The sequence below is a fragment of the Macrobrachium nipponense genome, chromosome 7 (assembly GCF_015104395.2).
Source record: "Macrobrachium nipponense isolate FS-2020 chromosome 7, ASM1510439v2, whole genome shotgun sequence".
NCBI lineage: Eukaryota > Metazoa > Arthropoda > Malacostraca > Decapoda > Palaemonidae > Macrobrachium > Macrobrachium nipponense.
Genome location: NC_061109.1, coordinates 57187096 through 57212368, shown reverse-complemented (window position 1 = coordinate 57212368; position 25273 = coordinate 57187096). Strand labels below are relative to the sequence as shown.

The 25273-nt window shown below is 37.6% G+C and overlaps 1 protein-coding gene across 3 annotated transcripts; it reads left to right on the top strand.

Moving 5' to 3' along the window:
* The first annotated feature begins 3830 nt into the window (after nt 1-3830).
* Nucleotides 3831-15109, top strand: LOC135217012 (uncharacterized). Of its 3 annotated transcripts, none has more exons than XM_064252580.1 (5): nt 3831-3932; nt 4091-4125; nt 5107-5293; nt 10555-10707; nt 14543-15109. In XM_064252580.1, exons 3-5 carry the CDS (start codon nt 5113-5115, stop codon nt 14581-14583), a joined length of 375 nt encoding a protein of 124 aa, XP_064108650.1. In that variant the 5' UTR covers nt 3831-3932; nt 4091-4125; nt 5107-5112; the 3' UTR covers nt 14584-15109. The 3 variants fall into 3 exon arrangements, with proteins under 3 accessions (XP_064108650.1, XP_064108648.1, XP_064108649.1); XM_064252578.1 differs by having other exon boundaries at nt 3832-3932; nt 13040-15107; XM_064252579.1 differs by lacking the exon at nt 4091-4125 and having other exon boundaries at nt 3842-3932; nt 13040-15107.
* Nucleotides 15110-25273: the final 10164 nt, after the last annotated feature.

Genomic DNA, 25273 nt, shown 5'->3' with positions numbered 1-25273 from the left:
GAGTGTGCACAGTGAATTGTACTTAATCACTACACGAATCAATGAATTTCTTCAATGCGTGGCTATATCTAACTATGCATGGGAGGTTATGTAGTCTCTACATCGAAATCCCTAATTTCTCCGCCAACCAAACGGATTTTGGTGCATTCTTAACAATCCAACTTTATTCCTTATTTCTTTCATAAGCGGAGCCTTTCATTTCTATCCATTGCCACTTTAGATTTACTCACATTGTTAAGAGAATGATTGATCCATGATAGGAAGAGATAAATAAAACCTATTGGCCAATTCCGTACCAATCTTCCTTTTGGTAAAAATACGATTTGATGTAAAGAAAAATTGTAAACCAGCTTTCTTTTTTCGGATGGGGGGTGGGGGGAGGGGGGTGTTGGGTTCTTTGTTCACATGATAGACTGTTTTCCTTAGCTCAATTTGCAGCCACTTTGTCACGCGACAGTGAATTTCGGGACTTATGTGAATAAACAGGGTTTCGCCAAAACTATCTGGGAACTAGGCTGTTTTGGTCGTTTTGGAGGAATGGATATATATAGAAATAAACGTTATTTTGAGCTGATGGTAATATGAGCAATTATCATCAAAAAGACTAATCGTGTCTGTCAATCAGTCATTGTATTATGACTAATGTATTCGTATATTTATCCAAAATTAGAAAACCCATTCCGGAGTATTTAGATGTAATCGATTAAAGGCTGAAATCCAAGACGTCATTTTAACACCAGAGATTTTTTTTTTCAGTGCAACAACGAAGAGCAACTTCTTCCTTCAAAGTAAAGAACATATCCTTCAGAGACTCGAAAGAAGCAGAAGGAGAAGAGACTACGAATCCTTGACTGTCCAATTGCGTACAGGATAATAATCTTTCAACAGGAGAGTCAACACAGCAAAGCTGAGAATTCCACTAACAGTTTGATGGATCATGAATTTTAGGCGGTCAAGTCAAGCCCTTGGGAGCTTTCGGCCAATCAGCATTCAAGTCAGTGAAAAGACGGAGTTTGAGTGGTTGGACACAAGATAAAAAAAAACAAAGGAGACGAAGTACAAGGGTCTCTAAGTGGAACTGGGAGAAACCCCGAATTTGCAGTCAGTGGTAATTGGTTAAGAGGTTGGACAGCAAGATTGCAGAAAGGAAGCTGAAATAGAGATAAAATACTCGTAAAAGGCTAACAATTGGGTGTGGCTAGGGACCAAAGGGACACTACAAACGCCTTTTAGTAGAGTCTGCAGTGCGCCACGTGAGGTGTAATGATGGTATTTAACCCCTTAACTGGCTTAGCCTGCGATAAAGTGAGATTTTATGTCAAATCTGTAATTCATGTAGGAGAAATCAAGAAGAACCACCTTAAACAATTGCTTTGATGCCAGAATAATCTTTCAAAATACAAAATACCACTGTTGCCTATCTGAAGTATATCTTAGTTTTACCAGATCACTGAGCTGATTAATAGCTCTCCTAGGGCTGGCCCGAAGGATTAGATATTTTTACGTGGCTAGGAACCAATTGGTCACCTAGCAACGGGACCTACAGCTTATTGTGGGATCAGAACCACACTATATCGAGAAATGAATTTCCATCACCAGAAATAAATTTCTCTGATTCCGCGTTGGCAGAGTCGGGAATCGAACTTCGGACCCCCGGATGGGCAGCCGAGCGCGAAAACCACTCGTCCGCGTTAGAACTTACCTATATGAAAATATTACATATATATATATATGTTATATCATATTATTATATATATGTATACATATATTATATATATATATATATATATTATATATATATATTATATATATATAAAGATAAGAGATAAATCACACCCGCGTTACAACAGTTGCACAGCATTCGCTTGGAAATTATTGAGGTTTAACGTACTTTATTAAACGTTTTATTTGAACAAACATCCTCCCTGAAGAAAAGTAAAGTTAACTGGCAAATATATCTTTAGTGTAACATTGCTAATGTGCTCTAGCTGTACATTTAAAAGGAATTCAAGTTATATTTGCACCTCTTGGTACAAATGAACATGGCATGTATTTAAGATTTCTTCATTAATTCAAAGAGAAATTATACAGTTACTACTAGATTATTATTTATCTTTTGTATAACATTACTAAGGTACTCTAGTTGTTCATTTCAAGAGAATCTGAGTGGATTTTGTACCTCTAGTCTGTGGCATGTTATCATGGTGTTTGCTCAAGATAGTCAAGAAAAAATCTAACGTGAGTTTCTCCACTGATTCCAGTGGAATTTATGATTACCACTGCAGTATTATTTATCTTTTTTGTAACATTGCTTAAGTTCTCTAGTTGTTCATTTCAAGAGAATTCTATTGGATTTTGTAGCTCTTAACTGTAGAATAATTTTCATGGCATGGATTAAAAATAAGAAAAAAATTTCAGTGTGAGTTTCTCAAATGATTCAAGGGGAACTATACTACATTGTTATTTATCTTTTTTGTAACATTGCGAAAGTACTCCAATTGTATGTTTCAAAAGAATCAAGTTGTATCTGCACATCTTGGTGCAAATTTTCATGGTATCGATTTAGAGTTATCAAGAAAAATTCCAACGTGAATTTCTACGTTAATTCGAAGGGAAATTATGCTATCACTACTACATTATCATTAATCTTTTCTTCTAATATTTCAAGAGAATTCTAGTGGGTTTTGTAGCTCTTTTTTAAATGTAGCATAATTTTCATGGCATGGATTCAAAATTGTCTAGCAAAATTTCAGTGTGAGTTCCTTCTCTGATCCAAGTGGATATCATATTATTACGACTACAAATACATCATTATTTATTATTCTGTGACACCCACTTGCTTTCCCTCTAATGTTAATGGCCTCTAGAACTACATAATTTTTATGATTCTGTAATATCCTCTTAATTACACCTTTAATGTTAATGGACTTCTAGTAGATGAGGAATTGAAATACAGCGGATATCTATTTTGCTAAATATTAAACATTTTCTGTTAAAACTCAATTGTGTATTTCCCTTAGTTTTAAATCTAGAGTCCTTATAGTAATTTGTCGTCTAGAATAGGCACTTTCTGATAATGATTGTAGGTCAAATAATCTGTTTGCTTTTATTGTTTTGGGTATTAACTTTATTCACTTTAGAAAACGAACGTATCCGGGTGTAACTTACTGGAAGGAGGCAATTTTCAGGATTTTTATTTTGCTTTTATGCGTTTCCCTTCTCCTGTTTTATGTAGGTCACATAGCAGACGAGCAAATGCCCGTGTAACTTACTGGAAGGAGGTACTTTTCATGATTACTTTTTTTTATTCGAAAGCCAGTCACTTATCCTCGACATTACTGGTACCGTGCAGGTTCAATTTCCTGATCAGCAACCCCGAATGTCCTCTCTCAAAGCGGTATCCCCGAATGTCCTCTCTCAAAGCGGTATCCCCGAATGTCCTCTCTCAAAGCGGTATCCCCCTCAAATGCCCTCTCTCAAAGCGGTATCCCCGAATGTCCTCTCTCAAAGCGGTATCCCCCCCAAATGCCCTCTCTCAAAGCGGTATTCCCGAATGTCCTCTCTCAAAGCGGTATCCCCCCAAATGCCCTCTCTCAAAGCGGTATCCCCGAATGTCCTCTCTCAAAGCGGTATCCCCCCCAAATGCCCTCTCTCAAAGCGGTATCCCCGAATGTCCTCTCTCAAAGCGGTATCCCACCCAAATGCCCTCTCTCAAAGCGGTATCCCCGAATGTCCGTCCTCTCTCAAAGCGGTATCACCGAATATCCTCTCTCAAAATACCTATGGCAACCGCCATTGTTTTCCTCCAGCTTTCTGGTGGCTTAAAAACCTCCTCAGCGCTGAATTCCGGCCAGTGGACACCTAGGTCGATCCGAGTGAAGACTTGAAGAGAACGCTCCGCTGTGTAGGCTACGAATGGGTGATTAATCCAGGTTAGTTCAAATTATTTCCACTTTTGTTGTTCTTTGGTTTAGGGTTAGCGTTAAGTTCTTGTTGAATAAAACCCCGTGTATCAATATATTTTTTTCCGGTGTGTAACGCAGACGTTCTACAGGGAATAGTTAAAACTTTTAGCCTAACCTTCTTCCAGCTTGTGGTCGGCCTCTTTCGACAGAAGAAGAAAAGGTAAATAAAAATAATTTCGAATAATTTCTCCATATTCCTGAGAAGCTTGGCAGAAGAGAAGAAGTTTTAAAAAGAACTCCCAAATCTCATCCGAGCTAAGTGCCAGTTGTGATACTTTAATATTGACATATATACACGAAGGGTAAAGAGTCACGTGACCAAGATGGATATAGACTCTCGGAAAAGCCCTTGTCAGCCGATAAGGATAAATTCTTTTATGGGAATAAGCCGTTGAAGATTTATCGATGGAAGTCATTTGTCGATAAAGAAAGATTATGCCGAGTCTAATGGTCGACTCTAGTAAACGTAATTAGACGGACTGGGTCATGGAAAAATATATTTACTAACAGTTTTACGAGACTTATATCCCACTTTACACCATAAACAATTGCTTCACGATACTGTTTAAAGTATAAAGTAAAAGGAAAAGTTAAGTGAAATATTTGCAGGATTTAAAATATTTATTCATATATTTCCTCAGTTTCATATGATTACACCTTATTGAATGACGGACTCACAAAATATAGTTTTTCCATGTGTGTGTTTCTGCTTTTTTTTCAACAGAAATAATGATAGATAAATGGAATTAAGGCTGGATAAATGGAAAGCTATATAGGTTTACTAAAGCAGCCTCCAACGGTTCCGCAGTTTTAGTAACAATAACCCGGTAACCCACCGGTCACATCGAAGGAAGGTTAATTCCAAATGCATTTTCAGAACAAATTACACTCTTTGTTAAGAAATTAAATATACATAATTTAATAGTTAGGTGTACTGACGGTCCAGATAGCTAGACCATGGGCATACCTCAGTATGAATGATAATCATCTTTCGTAAAATTCCATATTTTAATTACTGCTTTGCCCAGAAATATCTCAGGTTAACTGTTTTTCACAAATAAACTCATCAAATACCACAATTCAATCTGTTACCACTTAATTTAAATGAATTAATCGATTACCTTTTTGTGAACCTCAACAGGACATCATGCATCTTGCCCTCCTGTTGAAATTCACCGTCATCTACTGCTGGGTCAACCGCCGGTCGTGGGTCCTTTCCTTAACAACGAATGGGAGGTTCATCGTCACAGACGAGATGTACCAGAAGGCTCTGCCTGCCGGGGCTATCGACGGCCCCAAGCAAATCTCGAAGGCCAGGTACTACTCAAGTAAGTTGATATCTGTGAGACGTCGCCCGTAGCGGGTTAGTGCCATCAGTGTAGGCATTACTTAAGGTATTTTGCAGTGTCACTGCGGCCCATAGCTACAGCCCCTTTCCTTCCTTTTAGTGTACCTCCTTTCGTGTCTTTCTTCCATCTTTCTTTCCACTATCTCCTATCAATTGTTTCATGGTGCAACTGGGAAGTTTTCCTCCTGTTACACCAGAGTTTCCCAAACTTTTTCAGACTGGCGGCCCCCTTGGCTTCCACATGAATTCCTAGCGCACCCCGTGGCCCGGATACACATGCGAGCGATTTATTTATTTATTTATTTATTTTTGCTTCAAATTGAAAACAACAATAGTAAACACAAAGATGCATTTCACCAATAGTGATTAATTTAGTAAACCATTTTATTTGGTCTTCACTATTACTGTTCATGAGATGGGTGTGCTTGGTGCAGGAACCATTTTCTCCAATCAGGCTGGAACTCAATAAGAATTCTACAACTGTATCAAACTGTGAATAGAAACGTTTCAGGCAGTTTCCCTTTGACAGCCAGTTTTAGTGTATTTTTAAATTCAGAACATTATAAAATTTAAATTAAAATGCAGTGCTTGCAAACCTGAGACGAGCTTTGGACTATGTGGCCTAGTTGTGTACTGACAGAGTCTAGGCGGCGGTTATGTGTGGGAACTGCCGATTCACCCAACGAGGCTACGGGTTGTGTATGGGCGTCAAACAAACGTTTGGACATTTTACTCTGCCTTTGGACTACGTAACAGAGCTATGCATTCATTTATATAATTATAATATCATCACTTTTATTATCTATAAACGGCATACCTGCATACGTGTTCCTTTACCGTAGGCTTACTGTTTATGATATATATTTTATTATTCAGATTTTAGAAAAAAGAAAAAGCCATATATTACTTAGGATTTAATGCTCTTAATGCCATCTTGTCGCCCCCAACCTGCCCATTTTGCCTTACCGCCCCCCAAAACCAATCCACCCCTGGGGGCGGTATCACTCACCTTGGGTACCACAGTGTTATACCTTTCAATTTGCATTTCAGCGCTGAATAACCTTATAGGCCCCAGCGTTTGGTCATTGGCCTAAATTCCATCTTCCTTCAAGACGTACGTGTCGACTTGAATCTGATGTCTAGAGTTGCCTTTGATTTCAACAAAGACCAAAAAGACTAGTCTTATTTGCAAGAGTTTGTGTTACTGAATTGAAGCGATTAAGACGCAAGAGTAATTATTATCTAATCAGAAATGTGGTAATTTTTAAGATCGTCTGAGCTGAGCTATGGGTTACCTTGAAAGCGTTATAGAGAACAGTCTTCTGCCTTACATTACCACAATGTCCTTGATAGCCGGTTGTTCTAAGACTTTAAGACACTGTCAATCGGTGTTTCTGAACCAAAGGCCCAGGTTTGAATCCTGGCCGAAAAGAAACACTCACTAATTACCATTCCCTTTGGGTGTACGTTATTCCCAAGGTATAGTGAATTCGGTGTCGAATGATATTTGTGGCTTGATACATGTAAATAATACACCATGAATTATTATAACTTTCATATTAAGAAGCGTTCGTAATACACTCTCGTATCAGCTATACAAATCTACTAATTTTTTTAGTCTATTTCCTGTCTAACAAGACTGAAAAATTAAAAGCATGGACAGACTTTTACACCAGAATGTAGCTGAAGGATTTAAGTCTGTTGGTAATTTTAAAGAACAGTCAACTTTAGGTTAGACATTTACAAGAAACATTTGCTTCCATAATTGTTAGCCATTATATCTATAGTACTCCGAGGTCTATATCTGATCGTAGAATGTTTCATTACGCTTTTATATAAAATCCACTTTTTACAGAAACAAATGATCAGCAATGTTTACGAAAGTACCCTTCAGGTATTACACTGTCTAAAATTACAAGCACTACTGAAACTAGATAGCTAGAATTTGCCTATTTTGGGGAGAATTGAACAGTTAAAACTCTCAATTTTATGTGGAACATAAATCCCTGATTGATTTATTTAATGAATATTATCAACTTTAGCTAAGGAAAGCTGGAGTGGATTTTTCAAGTCCTTTACAAAAGACAACTAATGAACTACTTAACATATCAGCGAAACAAGATAAAACTGAGATACTTAAAATTGTTAATCATGCAATGTATTGCATAAAATATTCTCTTTAACAGAACATAGTTCTCTTTAACAGAATATAGTTGATTATAGCATACTGCAAGCGATCAAAGACTGAAAAAAGAAAGCCTTTTCAAGCCATGACCGAAAACTGTATAACACGGAAACGTTTCAACAAAGAGCTATACCATTGCAGCTAAAATACCTGCAGCAATAACAGGTTGGCATTCCATGCGATTGACTGCTGTAGCTTTCAAATTGCTCTCAAAGACGTAATAGCTTAAATGTGGCAATATGTCACGAGTCAGTCAACAAGAATAGACCCCGTCTTATGGTAGAAAATAAAAGCACAATTCATTCATAAAAAAAATGGTTCTTTTACGTGATAGGATACAATACTTACCCATTCAAAGAAAATGTACATTTAGCGGAATAATGGATTTTTTCTTCCTTTTAGGGATTTTGAAACATGAAGCATGTTATATAAAGCACGTTATATAAAAATTATCCGTGATTGGATTAGACTAATTCAGAAACATTCTGTTTTGTCGTATATGCGATTTTCACTTAGCCTTTGTGTGCTATTTATATTATTAATAATAATAATAATAATAATATGTTTTATTTCAGCTCGGGGCCATATACATTGAGTATACAAGATACAGACAGTAACATACACAATCTAGATACATGAGATATGATAAAATAGAAAAAGAAAATGAATAATCGGCACTTATCCATAATATAGCTGAGGTAGCATAAAAGCTAGTAATCATCATACTGGTAATAACAGTAATAATATTGGTGAGAAAAAAAAATGCATTGCGAGTAATAACAGTTGGTGCACATATTATATAACTCAAATTTCAACTAGAGACCTTAGGTGGTTACAGTAGTCAGGTCCAGAGGGCTTAATACATAAATTAAATGTAAATAAAACTTTAACTTGATAGGAATCACAGTAATAATGAAAAATTAAAATATCAGCTATAAATGTAATAATGACAAAAACTGCAGATGACATCTTGCCAATACAGAGATTAAGTCCTTTAGGGGACAAAGGCCTCATTTTCCCATCTTTCCCACAATTTAGATCTTCTTCTTGCTTCACTCCTTAGGATGCTTTGTATGAGCGAGTTGCTGCTGTTTCTCACTCGGGTTACCAGACTGGACATTGTTCGCCTAACAATTATTCAGTCAGGATGTGGGTGGGTGCCTGTTAAAGTCATATACATATGTAAACTGCTCCGTCGGGGAGACAATTGATATATATTATATAAGGGACGACGAACTGTGTCAAACATGAAGTGACGGAACGCTTTGACAAGCGGTGATGTGTTTTAAGAAGTCTTCGAGACGGCAAAGATTACTCAGCACAATATTAGGTGCATCAACTGTGAATGCTGACTGTGTAAGAGACGCTTGCAAAGTAACTCGGGGAGATGATTACTGACCACCGTGTCGAGCGCAAGGTCACCGCAGGCTGTCACATGATCTAGACCAGTGGTTCTTGACCTGGGTGACGTTAGCAATTCCCAGGGAAAAATGACAAAAAAATCTCTGATTATGTGAGTTATTCTCTTAACAAGAATGAAGAATTGATATTCAGAAGTTGGAGAAAAAAATTGCAAAAGTATTGACTTATAACATTACTTTGCTAGAGTCTACTACTCTAGTTAGGCTCGTTGGGCTGACCATGGTTTGTAATTATTGACCTCCCTGTCCCTCGAAACCCCTTCTCTTTCTCATTTTTTTTTTTTATTATATTCTTTTACATCTGGGAGGGAATTTCATTCATAGATGCAAGGGGGCCAGCTCTTGGAGGGGGTGTGGTAATAAAAAGGTTTAAGAACCACTGGTCTAGACGTCACAAGAAATGCAAGCAGAGAAGCTTCTAGAACAATCGAGTTCGTAAGTAAGTGCTTTCAAGAAGGGTAATTTAAATGCAATATTACGGCATATCCAGCAGACAGAGGTTGATCATGTTGTTTCGGGTCGAGTGACGCTTTGTGAGACAAGCGGCCTATGATAAGGCGCATGGTGGTCCGGTAAAGGCGAGACAGTCTTTTTTGGGAATGATAAAATATTCTTATTATTTCAGTGAACATTTTTCATATACCCTGTCTGAAGACTATAATTTTGGACATGACTGGGAGACGAGTTCTCTTTCATTTGGGTTTTTACATTATTATACTTTCCTGTTTTTTCCATGTCTGCAGTGATGTTTTCCTTTATATTGCTTTCTGAAAGACGTAACCTTTGTTTTTCCTCAGATGTATCGTATAGTCACGTGACGAGGAAATTTTTGACAGTTATCCATGGCTTCGGTCATGACAAACCCAGACATTCCATGGGCTAATTAATGTGAGGAATGTGGTATAATATGGGGGATAATTAATATGAGGAATATGACATATTTGGAATGATTATATGAGGACGTGTTTAACTTACTTATGACTTATTTGCCAGAAGTGAGAACACCTCATGCCCTTAGCTTCTTTCATTCAAGTCTTTCTTTTTATCATGTTTAGTTTGGGAATAAAGTTTGTATTTCTGATAGTTCAGGAGCTTTGTTTTAGCGTTAGCTATTTGGTGCTATATAACCAATAACAGAAGAGATGCCGGTTGATGACTTTTGTAGGTGTCATGTTGGCTTTATTCTTAGAGGTTTATTAGTGGAAGGAAAAAGGGAGGATTAACACATACATATGTACGTATATATATGTATATATATACATACATACATATATATATATATATGATATATATATATAATATATATATATATATATATATATATAAGTCTCTAATAAATGTTTATCTCAACATATATATATATATTATAATATAATAAATATATATATATATATATTATATATACTATATATTTAATATATATATATATAATATATATATACGTCCTAATAATTTTATTTCAAATATATATATATATACTATATATATTATTATATATGTATATATTTTATATATTATATATATATATAATATATATATATATATATAATATATATATATACTATATATATATAGTTTATATATATATATATAATATATATATATATAGTCTCTAATAAATGTTTATTTCAACAGCGACCAAAATAGAGGCGATACTTGAATGCGGAAAACGTTGTTTCCAGACATATAATTGCTCATCGTTCCTTCTGGTCCCTGGGGAGTCGAACTGCGCGCTCTCAACTCTGGACAGATGTTCTGATAACGAAAATCTGCTGTTTGTTAGACCTGGTAGGTGGCTGTTTAATATTTACATCCTTGTTCATAGATCACAATGCCTTTCCGTTCGTGTATTAGTTAAGACGCCGTGAAATTGTGGTTTTCGTGAGCTTAACTTTATCTCTCATGTAATTGTTTCATATTCATATGTTACATGAGTCTTATGTTCACTAGATCTTCTTGCAATAGTCAAATCTCCCGTGTTATTCTAGTGAGTGAGACCGTAATGATCATAATGGTGCGTTCCCACAAGAGTAAAACATGTCGGCAACTTTTCACCTACATGTCAAAACCAGGTTGGCAACAAATCAACGAACTTAAATGAGCAACGAATGGGTGATTATATGAACAACGGGTTTGGAGATCATACAAGAGGAAAGCAAATTTGCAAAAAGAACTAAAGACTCTCCTATTCTGCAGGAGCAACGATACTGACGAGAAAACACTAAAAGACAATTATAAAATATGAGTAGCAACTTATTTTGAAAACGTACAAGGACCCGCCAGAGAGGCAATCATCCCTGTGGAGGGCTGTACATAAAACCAAATAAAGTGAAGCATTCAGCCTTTTCCACATGCAGGCGATAAGTTGTCAGCATTTGTCATATGTAGCATGTGTCTTTTGTTCAGCAGTAGATCTTCCTGCAGTAGTCAGAATCATATTCACGACGCAGTGATCCTAAGGTTGCGTCTGCGCTACTTGTCAACAACTCACCGAATACATATCAAAAACGGATTGAAAACATGTCAACGACCGTGGGTGGAGAACGAATCTTTTGAAAAAGCTGGATAACTCTATGAAACATTAGCACCTCAGTGGCGTGGTCTGTATGGCGTTGGCGTGCCACCTCTGTGGCTGCGAGTTCGATTCTCGAGCATTCCATTGAAGAGTGAGAGATGTGTATTTTTAGTGATAGAAGCTCACTATCGACTTGGTTCGAAAGTCACGTCAAGCCGTTGGTCCCGTTGCTGAATAACCACTGGTTCCATGCAACGTAATAACACCATACAAACAAATGTATAAAACATTGGTTAGGACTACCATTAAATTTGTGACTTGTATGCAACATATTTGCCATTTGTTGGCGATAAGTTGTTAACGTGGTAATGACTTGTCTTACTGAAGTGAGGACCCCACTTAAGATGCTTCAGTCACTGGACAAAGATCCAACAATGACTCTGAACATAGGAAACTTGGCAAACGACACTTTGCTCCCTGGCAGATATCCATTAAAATATTTTATTCAAATAGGAAAATCATGTTGTAGCCGATGGTAGAACCGAGGCTGTCGAGCAGTCAAGGTTATCAAGTGAGATACGACAACAGAACACGGAACCATCGAGTGAAAGCTCTGTATAGTAAGTTTGCGTTTGCTCGTTTATTCCGAAGCTGTGTGATTGATGTCAGCTGCTGAATTTCACATCAGTAAATAGCCAATAAATGCCTCAGGTATTTTATTTCCTAGTTACTGTTGAAGATGTTCGAAATGATGCCAGTGAAGACCGAGTGCTGACGTGTCTGCGCTGATCGAGATCTTCTCCGGCAATAACTGCAGTAAAGACCACTCCTATGAAAACTCCCAGAAAACATATTGTCACTAAGAAAGTTTTTTCTTGGTTCATTCAGAGAGCGCTGAAATTTATGACCAATTTGGGGCTGATTTCCATTGTCCAGTAATCTACGGAGTTAGTTCTTACTGTATCGAAACATGAATTTTTTGAGCACGAGAACTTTAGAGACAAATAAAAGGAATCTCGGAATTCAACAGATGATTCGCTATCCTTTGGTCCTAGGATTAACAAGTGATATTGATCATAATCCCACTAAAACAGTGACGTTGAAAATGTTATAATGTATAGAATGGCCCATGCAGTGTAAAAAATATAGATTTAATTTACAATTTTCTAAGGTTGCTCCTGGTGAAATCACTCGTCATGAGGTCAAGAATGAAGTGCCGTTTCCAGGTAAAAATTTGGGAATTAGGACACAAAATTGTTTAGTATAGAGAGAGAAATTTTGTTTTTATTTTCGTTTTTGAAAAGCGTCCAGGTCAATTAACTGATATTCTAAAGCAGTCATTCTAAAAGATTGATGCCTGGGAATATGTAGCGTTCCTGTTATCTATTTTTTGCTTTCTTTTAGTATTTTTATTAACTTAGGAAACATCAGTAAATCAGAAATAGGCTACCTTCCATTTTCCCTCAGATTATAATGTGATTTTCCCCATTGTAAACAGATTGATCTAATTCTGGTCACCGACTGTAGAAGCCTAAAAGTACATGACTGTTGATGTTCATAATCTCTCTCTCTCTCTCTCTCTCTCTCTCTCTCTCACTTTTGCAGAATTCGATTACCATGAATTGCTGCCTGAGAACAAGACGGGTGCTACGGCCACATGCTACAGAACCTGCTTTACACGGAACCAAGGCAACTGCAGCAAATGCGGACGTAAGGACTGTTTCGGAGACAAGTGCGACGACTGTCGGAAACACTGCTGGGACATCCCAGGCGGCCACGAAGGTAGAATCGAACTCTGGAAAGAAAATCTGAGCGGTCGGAAATGGCAGACATGCAACGGCACCTGGGAGCAACTGTGGACCTCAGACAAGCCCGAAACGTACCAATGGACACCTTCCTATCCTCTCACGTTCAAGATGAACGTCACCTATACGACTGGCATAGAAAACATCGTGGAATGCGACTCGGTGGTCATGAAAGGCAATCTGCTCAGCGTCGGGCCGTGCTCAGGAAACGCGACGAGTTTGTGGGAAGCGCCCTTCACCGAACGCAAGATGAGCTGGATAACTAACTCGACTTGCAAAGGTTTTTGGTATCCTCCAAATATGACGATTTGCCAGCCTGACCAAGACGGGATCGGTCCGGGTTACGCTTGGGAAACTCGTGATGAAGCGCAGATTGAGGGCAAGATTGCTAGCATCGTCTTTTGGATGAAGAAATTATGAAAAGTTGAGATTTCTGTCTTCTGTCTCTGTGGATTTTGACCCAGATAATTTTAGAGGACTTTCTGGTGATCCTGAAGATGCAGCTGTGTGAAGTGAAAATGAATTTGGATGAAGGGATCAACGTTTTGTCATTACCAATACAAGATGAGAGAAATAGACTTTCCCTCTAACTCAAATGATATTAGAAAGATTACTATTAATCCAGTAATTTCAGGGAGCTTACTGGACTCGAAGCTCAGTAAAAAGATTACTATCAATAAATAGCTCGTCATTTGTACTTAGACAGAATTTTCACCTTCTCATCAGTACCTGTATAAATCACTGATCGTTATTTAGTTTCTGGGGTTCCTTTGCCAACAATTCGGCCATTCAAACCTTACTCCTCTGGGTTATTTTCTTTGAGGAAAAGAGTGATATGTATAGTCACTCACATAAGTTCATGGATGTCTCCGGGCATAAAGCCGAATTCTATCCAACCCCTTTCTGGACAACGGGTCTGTATAGTGACGTAAGACGGCCACACACCGAAACTTTCTACAGCAGAGTTAGGTAGTTGAACATTTGGCCAGTTTCGCGCTCCCAGACACCTGTCATTCAGAAAGGGGTGAAATGGAAATCTCTCTCAAACACCCAGATATCCATGAACTTTTATAAGTGACTGTACAGTCGACATTGTTTACAAGCGTGGAGACATTGTCTCTGAAAAAAATCCCTGTTGACTAGTTTACTTATTCAGTATTATCAGGTTTCGTGTTCATTGTTTTATCATAAGCCTCTATGACACATATCTTATACTTTATTTTACATTTTTTAATAATTCATTTTCATTCAGGCCTTGCTTATGTGAAGGATTAAGCTAGATAATTGCTGTTTTACCTTACAGGAAAACACTACCATGACCTTCCCGGAGTTATAGTACAGTAGTTGATGAGAATTGAAGGTTTGGTGATAAACACACTCATGGGAATTTAGGAAATATTTAAGATGTCTGCTGAAAAAAAATGTATTATTCATAATAAAAACTATTCGTAAACATGTAAGGAAAATTTAAAACATTAAAGATTTTAAGTACAATTTATTCTCTCTGAAGCATTTGTAACTCTAGGAATAACCTGCTGTTAAATACTATTTTTAGAAATAAATTGATGAGTTGGTGGTAATTTATCGCTATATTAAGAAATAATTCAAGAAATGAGGGTACAGCAGTACGGTAATCACAATGTTTTATTGGGGACAGGAATAATGTTAATGAATACAGAGAAAAAATTCGGCACCCAATAATGATTTCTGACCCCCCACAAATATAATGAGTCTATTGAGTGATTTAGGTACGTTATACGTACATTATAGCAAGAGACGTTTTATACAGCAGAATTATGAAAGATAAACGGCAACATTATAGTTTTTGGTAAACATTTGCTTAAAGGAAAGGAGCCTAAATGGTCCCTCGTAATTGGGGAAGTATGTGATTGCCTCTCGTGAACAAATGCTATAAACTCATTCCTTTGACGTATAATGTGGATTTTATTCTCCTTTATTGTCCAATTCCTTGATAGGTTTTCGTGAGTAAATCTCTCTCTCTCTCTCTCTCTCTCTCTCTCTCTCTCTCTCTCTCTCTCTCTCTCTCTCTCTCTCTCTATTAGCGACATTCTTGCGTTATGATGTACTGTCGACATTTCTAGGTTTTCATTTTATTGTTTATCTATTTATTTATTTATATTTTTGTACTTGCTACTATCGAAATCTAGTTACGTTTTGCATTAATGAAAGCCCTCTTGCGTCTCGTTTTTTATCTGTTTATTGATGCCAGTCTCTCGTCTTGTGTATTTTAACTTTTATCCTTTTTCTTTCGTCTGTTATTTATTTCCCCGTAGACTTTATCCTTGCGTCTTGCTTTTGTAAAATATAGTTTTCAATGTAGCCTCTTGTGTTTTAGCCTTTCATCTTGTATCTTTTATTCTTTATCTAATCTTCAGTCTTGCCTCCCACCTTGTACCATTTGTAATGTGTCTGAGACAAGTGATACAGAACTGAAAATTAAGTGACCATTAGCCAATAAAATTGTTTGTTAACTAATTCGATTAACGTTTTGGGAAAAAATTAAGATTTCTTCTTAATTCTTATTAATGATTAGAGGAATTATCTCAATAAGGGCCAATGGAACATAACAATAATTAAAATAGTGAAAGAGACTCCGTGTACTCCACTTACAAGGTCACTGAATTTGACTTTAATGTTCTTAGGCAATCGACTGCTCGCTGTTATAGAGCTGGTACTGAGTCATATAAAGTTAACCCCAATCGATTCCTTGCTGCTGTATAACTGATACTGAGTCAAATAACTTCACCCATAATTTTACCAAGTAATCGACTTCCGTATGAATTTAAACCATTATACCTTTTGTACATGTTAGCAATGCTTTACCTTAGTACTTTGTGAAATGGTAAGGCTTTAGCTCCAATTGATTTCTTTATGCAGAAAAAAGAAAGGAAGCTCAACTCTTTTTTTTTACGGTTTTGGAATGTAAAATTCATCTATAAAGGCAAATAACCTGTCTGCTTGTTTGTCTGTTCTCTATGCACACCCAGACTATGAAAACTAGGGCCACCAAATTTTTACTATAGACTCCCCTCTTCCCAGGAAGGATTTAGTCAAAACCCGAAATTCGACAACCGTTTCTAAGGGGGTCATAATCTCTCTTTTACACACCCTCTCTTTTTTATACAACCTTCGGAGTTGACATCTATGTAGAAGTGTTTCTATAGGTACAAACATGCCCCCCACAGTATGGGAACCATAAGGCACCCCTCAGTGGCAAGGGGGCCCAACCACCCAGGACCCCCTGGGAATGGGGTTCCGAGGGTCAGAGGGTTTCCCAATATTAGGTGCCGGGAGGCCTACGCCCCTTTGACCAGCGTGACCAGGGGAGAAGGGGGGTCGTGGCCTACCTACCCCGACGTTGATAGCAGGCTCCTTTAGGAATTAAGGCCCAAAGGGTCAAAGATGGGCCTACTGCATTCAAAGTTGATATCATGAGTTAACGTAAATGACTACAACCCCAATTAACATCAATATTGGAGTTTAACTATAGGCAGACTTTTATCAAGAGCTGTTTAAGGGGGACCTCGCGATGAAATTCTTTCCCAAGAAACCTGCCAGAACATTAACTGGGGAAAGATGAACTTCCAGGTCATTTAGAAGTGAATGTGCGTTTGATAACGCGTCCGATTGACTGGTACAGCTGCTAGCACTATCATAAACACTTTATATTTCCATTGAGAACCTTCGTCGGAGAATTTCAAATTAGTGCGTGTTCCTCTCTTGTTTGTGAATCCTCACCATACATATTCTGTCGGGGACACCCGATGTCAACCATGGAACTATAAACATGGAATGGACATGCGCAGTTAAATGTCTTGACGCTGATTAGCTGGCGCCATACAAAGTTCTCTCCACCCTTTGCAATGGCGGCATGCTGCTCAGGGCGATTTCGCGCGTGTCCATTCCATGTTTATAGTTCCATGATGTCAACCGTTCTATTACTAGACTCGTTTTATTCATCAAAATTTGAACATTGTGGAACATTGTCCCATCTTGTTTATGTATGTGTATATTAACCTTCTGATGAACCGTGCTAAGTGAAGATTGCGAGCGAATCAGGCGTGTTTTTGAGTTCCCCGAACGAAACAGTGAAATGACGGGCGAAGTTGTTTTTAACTGTCCTACCCCTAATGATGAATGAGGTTATCTAGTCATTATGGCTAGTAAAAACACTGTGGTAACTTTTCCTTCCTGCAGGGAACATGATAGTGAACGGGGAGACTGGATTGGATGCGAATGTCGTGAGTGGCACCACAAAGAATGTGCGCATCTTAGTGAGGTAAGCAAAAAAAAAAAAATACAAAATTGAAGTAGCTAAGAACACACAGCTGTGAGTTTGTCTGGAAATGGCAAGAACATTTTCTAATTCTTCAAGAAGATTATAAGAAGCCTGAATAGGAATCTGAGAGCCAGAAGGACCAAATTGCTGAACTGCAGGATTAGTTGTTCATCGCAATTGATGACAGGGTGCTGAGTCTGCACATGGGAATTACAAGTGGGATTAGGCAAGGTTGCACAGGCTTTACTTCACTTTTCAAACTAATGACATATTTAATAATTAATAAAATGGAGGAGGAAGGGACAGGATTTGAAAATGAACTAGTAAAGATAGGGACACTTTTCTTCGCCGACGATGGATTAGTTCTAGCAAGTAATATAGAAGATGCAAGAATAAACATAAAGATTTTAATAGATATAGGAAACAAATGTGGGTTAGAAATAAATAAAGAGAAAAGCAGCATCATTATTTTCAACATGAAAGATAAACCAGAAGAGATAGAGAACATAAAGGTGAGGGAGAACATTACATATTTAGGAATAAAGATAAATGACTCTAGAAATATGTTTAAGCAACAGAAAAAAGAAATGTTGAATAAAGCACAGAAGTTAGCCAACCTAACCTACTCCGTGATAGAAAAAAGCTGCAACAAAGTTCTAATAGGGAAAACATTCTGGAAAAACATAGCTCTACCATCAGTCTTATACGGAACCAATGTGGTTAATCTAACAGACGCAGAAATAGAAAAATTACAAAGAATAGAGAATGGGGTATATAGGAAAATATTAGGGGCATGTAGAAGTACAGTAGTAGCCACATTAAGGGGGGAGATAGGAGCTTCTTCAATGAAAAGTAGAATTATGAGTGGGAAGATAAGCTATGTAAATAATACTTTAAATGGACGGAAAGAGATACTGAAGAAAATAATTACAGATATGCAAGAAAAGGAAAGAAAATGGTGGAAAACTGTGGAAAAGTACATGCATGAAGTTAAAATAAATTTAAGAAAATTAGAAGGAATGTCCAGAACAGAAATAAAGGACAAAGCCAGAATATGGGACACAGAGAGGTGGAAAGAAGAGTTGGAAAGTAAAGTGACTGTGAACATATATAAAACGTGGAAAAGAGAAATAAAAGATGAAGAAATTTATGACAACTCTACGGGTTCAGTCCTTCTCTTCAAAGCCAGAACCAACTCTCTTAATTTAAACATAGCAAAAAGGCACCAGAAGGAGAACACCTGTTGTCCTTTTTGCAATGATGCAGTAGAAGACATATTTCATTTCCATTTTATATTGTGGTAACTATATAGAAGAACGGGTTAAAGCAATAGGGCTACAACAACCCTATGAAGAGAAGGAAAGTGACGTAGTGGGAAAATTTCTATTTTCAGGTAACAACGAAATAAGAAAAGAAACCATATACTTGATGTGGAAAAAAAGAGAGAAAAAAAGGAAAGAGCTAAACAAATAAAAAAAAAAAAATTACCCAAGATTAAGAGGCGCCGTTGCAAAGGCATTGCCTCGACCCATAACTACTACTACTACATGGCCTAGTTGCCGATATGCGAGATTGGGCCACGAAATGTGAAAATCTTGAAAAGAAAATTGATTTAATCATGAAAAATATGGCTGCTCCTCAACCTGAGACGATTACATATGTTGACAAAGTTAAAAGAAAGAATCTGTTGATTATTAAGTCAAAACAATCGTCTGAGAAGCTCACTGACAGGAAAGATTGGGTACGAAAAGGATGTTGCAAAAGACATGATTGAGAGAAATAGTTATTTGCATCCAATCTCCGAAACTGATGATAAGATATCACTTGTGCTTAAAAAGCCAGCCTCTAGAGGAACGTTTCATTGGATATTGAAGTGGGAGCTAGAGGTCAGGAAGGAAGGCTGTTCATGATAATGGCGACAAAGTGAAACTGAGATGGGGCATATATACGGTGAGGGACAGGTATTATTATCATCGTTTGCTACTATTGTCAAAGATATGATCATTTAAAAAAAAAATTACCTGTTCAAGAATACAGCTGAGGAGTTAACATGTAGAAAATGCACACTATGTCATAAGACAAAGGTCTGTACTGGTGTTTGAATGATGAACTGCATAAACTGTAATAGAGACAAATACACACACACACACACACACACACCACACACACATATATATATATATATATTATATATATATATATATATATATATATATATATATATATATAATGTGATCATGCGGTAAACTCAAAAGAATAAGGTCGGTCTTTTTGTACTGAAATCAGGCTTGTAAAAAAGAGCTGATATAACAAGTTTTAAATATCTTGATGCAAATTTTTACATACTTTGGTATGAGGATGTCTTTCGCCGTAGTCTATAGTAGACCTCCCTCAACAAATGTAAATGTCTTTCTGACGTGACTGATATATCTTCAGTGAGTGTTTTCGTCTGTGGAGATTTTAATCTACGAATGGATGATCCAAACTGTGAAGGTGTCGAAGCGACTAATGATCTATATTTGAGTCGCATCGTCTTGTAAACAATTCTGTTTCATTGTTACAAATATTGAGGATACCAACAGAAAATGAAGTTCTATCGAATATTAAACAATGGATGAATCTAAAACTGTTGAAATTGAACGAAAATAAAAATGAGAGTACGATATTCTGTAATAAAAGTAACTTAAGGAATCTGGGTGTTAATCAGTTTTGTATAAATGAAAACTAGGCGCAGACAACTAAAAGGGTCCGTGATATCGGAGTGTACTGGGATTGTGGTTTGTCACTCAGTCTACAAATTAATAATATAGTAAAAGCTGCTGGGTATCATCTAAAAAAATAAAGCCTTTGTGAAGAAATATCTTGATGAGAGTTCTGTTAAGAATCTCGTCATCAACTGTGTTATAAACCGTCAAGATTAGTGTAACTCGGTGTAGTACTATAAATTACCCGACGTACAGCTCAAGAAACTGCAGAAAATTATGAAAAAACTGCCAGCCAAATAAAAGGTGTTGCTCCACCCCTGTCTTAACTGATTTGCACTGGCTTCCGGTGAAGGCCAGAAAAATATTCAAGTTATGCGTTTTGTTCCATCAAGTTGTTTTGTCCCATTAAGTTAAGACCTGATGATAATAATTGAAGTGGTGTGGGACCTGGATAAGCCGTCAACGAGTAACAAGTGTGTAATATATAGAGGTTCTCGTTTTCTTGTTGTTATGATTCTTAATCAACACTTGTTCTGCAACTTTTAACTTTTATTGTTTGGCGAATTCCCTTTCCATGTATATGGAAGGGTATTAGACAATACCAATTAGTTCTGTGTGTAGAATGATATTGTAGTTGGTTACGTGTCAAGTTTGCTTTGTCATTAAGTGTAATGTAAATCATATGTAATGGAATTCAAATGATTGACATTTTCAGCAGGAGGAGAAGTCGAAACTGAAGAAATCTGATTTATTCCTCAGAGTGTATTTTTGAAGACACTCCTGTCACTAATCATTTGTGCCGTCTAGTGATTTTGCTTTAATCAAGCGGGGGGGGTTGTGATTTAGCGAATTATCCTGAAAATCTATTATTAATATTTACATTAAGGGAAAGGGAGGTGCAATTTAGCGCATTGTCCTGAAAATCTAATTATGTTTACCATGTAGGGGAGTAGTGCCGTCAGCGCTTTTCACATGGTGCACTGTAGGCATTACTGTAGGTTCTTTGCAGCCTCCCTTCGGCCCCTAGCTGCAACCTCTTTCATTCCTTTTTCCTATACTATCTCCTTTCATCTGACATTCCACCCTCTCTTAACAATTGTTTCATAGTACAACTGCCAGGTTTTCCACCTGTTATACCCTTCAAACCTTCACACTGTCAATTTCCGTGTAAGCGCTGAATAAACCATATAAGTCACACACAGCGCTTGTGCTTTGACCTCAATTCTATATTTGAATTCCTAGTTATGTTTACATTAAGGGAGGAGGCGGGGCGGGAGGAACGGGTGATTCAGCGGTGTCGGTAAAACCTGTTGATTCGTAACCACCGAGTTTGCTTCACCCGATCATTAAACGTCAGTTTCCTTGAGGGTCTTGACCAGTGAAGTGAACTCGTGTATGAAATTTCTAAGCAGTGTCGTGCGTTATAAGCCAGAACATAACTTATTTTTATGAAAATATTCAACTTGAAGTTGCCATGCTGGCCAAATGCTGAGCGCCTCTGCTTGGCGCATTTGCCTCTTGTTAGTAAAATCTAACTGGGAAAACAGATGACGTCACAATCCTACGGTACAGGCTGATGTGCTACGCAGCAGCATTAGTTTCAGATGCTCAGAACTGAAACGTATCTACTTCCAGACTCCTGTTCCTACGTGGTCTGGGGTTGTTAACTAGCTTTAGTGCTAAAGTAAATGTAATTACGTATGCTGACCTTCCCAACGTCCGCTATTTGGTGCAAAATAGTATTAAGAGAAAATAAAAGAATATGTGAAACCTTTCAAGTCATGGTATACGGTACTACGGAAAAGTTAATTGACAGGAGTAAGGTAAACAGACTAAACTACTCGCCATGTTTGCAATCTCCAAACGATCGCAGTTTTATTGAAATCTGAGCCTAATGATTGAGGTAATGAACGACTAAAAGATACTCGTACAGATTGCAGGGTTTTGTTCATGGAAATCTTGCCTAACATTTTAGCTCGACTAAGAGAAACTGTCTCACAGTCAATCAACTCGACTGAAGAGAGACTTTTATCTACAGAAGCAATACGTATCTTTCTTGACGTTTTACTGTTAGATTTGAGTTATATGTTCTTATATCTTTATTCAGAGCTCAGAGGGAAGACTGTTTTCGATATGATGGATCAAGTGGAGTTTATAAAAACAAGCAAAGTTGAGAGTCACTGTCTCTTACTGCTGAAACTACTAAATTACTAAAATAAAGACTTTTTCTCCATTGTAAGAATCAAAACGAGATAAAGAATCATAATGTTAGCTAGAGAAGAAAATAATTATGATTAAACACACGTGAAGTAAATGAGAAGATTCTGGTGAAACTAAGAATGCAGAACTCGCCTGTATACGAGATCTTAAAGGAGAAAGTTGAAGGGAGTAGAAATGACATATCAGGAGAAAGGTAAGTCACGAGTTTTTCATGCACTGCTTTATTTCACATTTTGAGATAAACTGTCATTTTTTTGTGGGGGGGGTGGTTATTATTTTAGAAAAGTTCCAACTTATTCTATAGTAATTTTAGTATCATATATGCATTTCGCATAAAAAAAAAATTATCAAATTTTGTGTCTGAACATTTTTTGGGGAAATCCATCGTATCCAAGATATGAATGTAATTATGTAATCACCATCCTCGAAACATTTCTAAGTGTTTTGTTTACTTTAACACTGATACAGTCTGTGCTCTGATGCGAGTTCGTTTTTCCTTAAAATTGCATTGTGGTTCTGGTATGCGTTTGTTTTTCCTTAGAATCGCATTGTGGTTCTGATAAAAATTTTTTTTCCTTAAAATTGCATTGTGGGTAGTTACGTACCATATCTAGGAGTCACGTGACCAGAGGAACATTTTACAGGTGTCAGACATTTTCTCTTGTCATTTGGTTCAGTCTTTCATGGCGTGGAGTTATGTTCAGCCTGTGTTCCTCCTGTAATTTTAATTATTTTCCGTTAATTCATAATTTTTATGAATATAAACTGCAATGCATTGATTTTTTAAGGTAACATGGATTGTGACATGCACCAGTGGAATGGTTAAAGTCCTGGGTATTATTTCAGTTTCAACCATTATGGGAAATCTATTATATTGATATTTTTCCCGAGTAAAGCACGTGATAACAAAACACTTCTTCTCAATACATTATTGTCGCTAATTCATGCATTACAGAGAAAAAAAAAGATTAAGTTTTTACCTCGAATTTTTCCTAAGTCGGGAGAGGTGTTTCCTCTACGGTAATGTTTACTTTTGAATGAGCCCTCTAACTTACTTTCTTACGCAAACAAAAAGCAGTTCCAGTTACTCATTATTGGCTGAGAGGTGTGACATCGTTATGACGTCATGGGTTTCATAACCAATTACGAATGACTTGAGTCGAAAACTAAGTTTTCACTAGCATTTCAGCGGAGTAATACAGTTACCTGCTAGTGTCCACTGGTATCCTTGTTTGACTGAATACTCGAATAATGAAGCAAAAAACGGCATTTTGTCTTCCTGTACCTATGGCAGAGGTAGTGGCTGGCCCTTCTGGCAATTAATTTTGACAGACCTTCGATTTCCTACCGATTGTTTGCAGTGGCAATGTGGTCGTCGGGGTACCTGGCCACTTCCTTACTTTAAGTTGCATGTCAGGGAAACCTTGCAACGGCTTCACGTTTTCCCTCAAAGCACCACCAGCACATTTTTATCAAACCAACAGTTTAAGGTAAGCTTCATTAATTTATAGAGTATATTATAATGGTGGTAGTATAAGCGTTGTATACAGCAGTACCATCACTTTGGATTTGGTTTGATGGATGTTAGGTAGTGGCCTTAAGGGGGTCGCAGGGGGCGGAGCCCCCCCGCTAGGCCTAGGTAGGGGTACAGGGCCTAGGTAAGGTTAGGTGGTTGTATTAGGTTCGGTAGTGCCCCGAAAAATCACTGTGGCCTTAAGGGGGGTCGCAGGGGGGCGGAGCCCCCCGCTAGGCCTAGGTAGGGGTACAGGGCCCTAGGTAGGTTAGGTGGGTGTATTAGGTTCGGTGTGCCCCGAAAATCACTGTGGCCTTAAGGGGGGTTCACAGGGGGGGCGGAGCCCCCCCGCTAGGCTAGGTAGGGGTACAGGGCCCTAGGTTAGGTTAGGTGGGTTTGTTAGGTTCTGTGGTGCCCTGAAAATTACTGTGGCTTTAAGGGGGGGTCGCTGGGGGGCCCTACCCCCCTCCCCCCGGTAGGCCTAGTTAGGGGTATGGGGTGGGGGAGGGGTGCTGGAACATTTAATTATTCATTTATTGCAAATATCATTCAATGCCCCGACACCCTCCCCCCCCCTTCCCCCACCCAAAACCCCGGTTCCCAAAGGGTGTCCCCCATAATTGGTGGGATGAACTACGGTATACAAATAGTTAAATCTCTAAATCGGTTGGTTTGCAGTCAAAATAAACGTTAAATTCATTGAAACCACACTATTTCTGATGCAACAAATATATTTTTATTGCATTTTTCCAAATTGGCTGAAACTAAAAATTTACCAAGTCCTGTAAGTAATACCGTATAAATTTATTTAAGATAAAGGAAGTGGCTATTGGTACGGTAATTGCTAACCTCCCTTAACCCCAGTGGCTAATGCGCAATTTTACCGCTTGCCAGTAGTATAAACAGATTGCCAAGGATCTTTTAAAATGCGGATAAGGCACGAAGCGCCGTCCCCCCACCCTCGTACTGAAAGCAGATTAAAAAAAAAAATGACAGTTAAAGTAGCGTGACCCTCCAGTAGTGTGTCGCTAGGTCCAGAATTATTGTGTCCTTTGTAACCAGTTGGCATATTTTTACAACAGTTCAAACTCAGTTTTTTCTTAAGTTATTATGTATTTGTTTTACTGTGTTTTGAATGATTATGATAGTAATACATATGTGAAATGAGTTGTTTTTGTTGGATGTAGTAGGTGTGTAGAATAACTCAAAAACAACTAATTTCCAACATGAATTACTATCATAATCATTTAAAACAAATAAGAAAATACATAATTATTTAAGAAGACATCATTGGAA

What these genes read in the sequence shown, in the direction of transcription:
- LOC135217012 (XM_064252578.1), top strand. Translation starts at nt 5,113, where the DNA reads ATGCATCTTGCCCTCCTGTTGAAATTCACCGTCATCTACTGCTGGGTC. An exon ending in GAAGGCCAGGTACTACTCAA is followed by an intron (nt 5,294 to 10,554) that starts GTAAGTTGATAT and finishes TTATTTCAACAG; the next exon opens with CGACCAAAATAGAGGCGATA. An exon ending in TCTGCTGTTTGTTAGACCTG is followed by an intron (nt 10,708 to 13,039) that starts GTAGGTGGCTGT and finishes TCACTTTTGCAG; the next exon opens with AATTCGATTACCATGAATTG.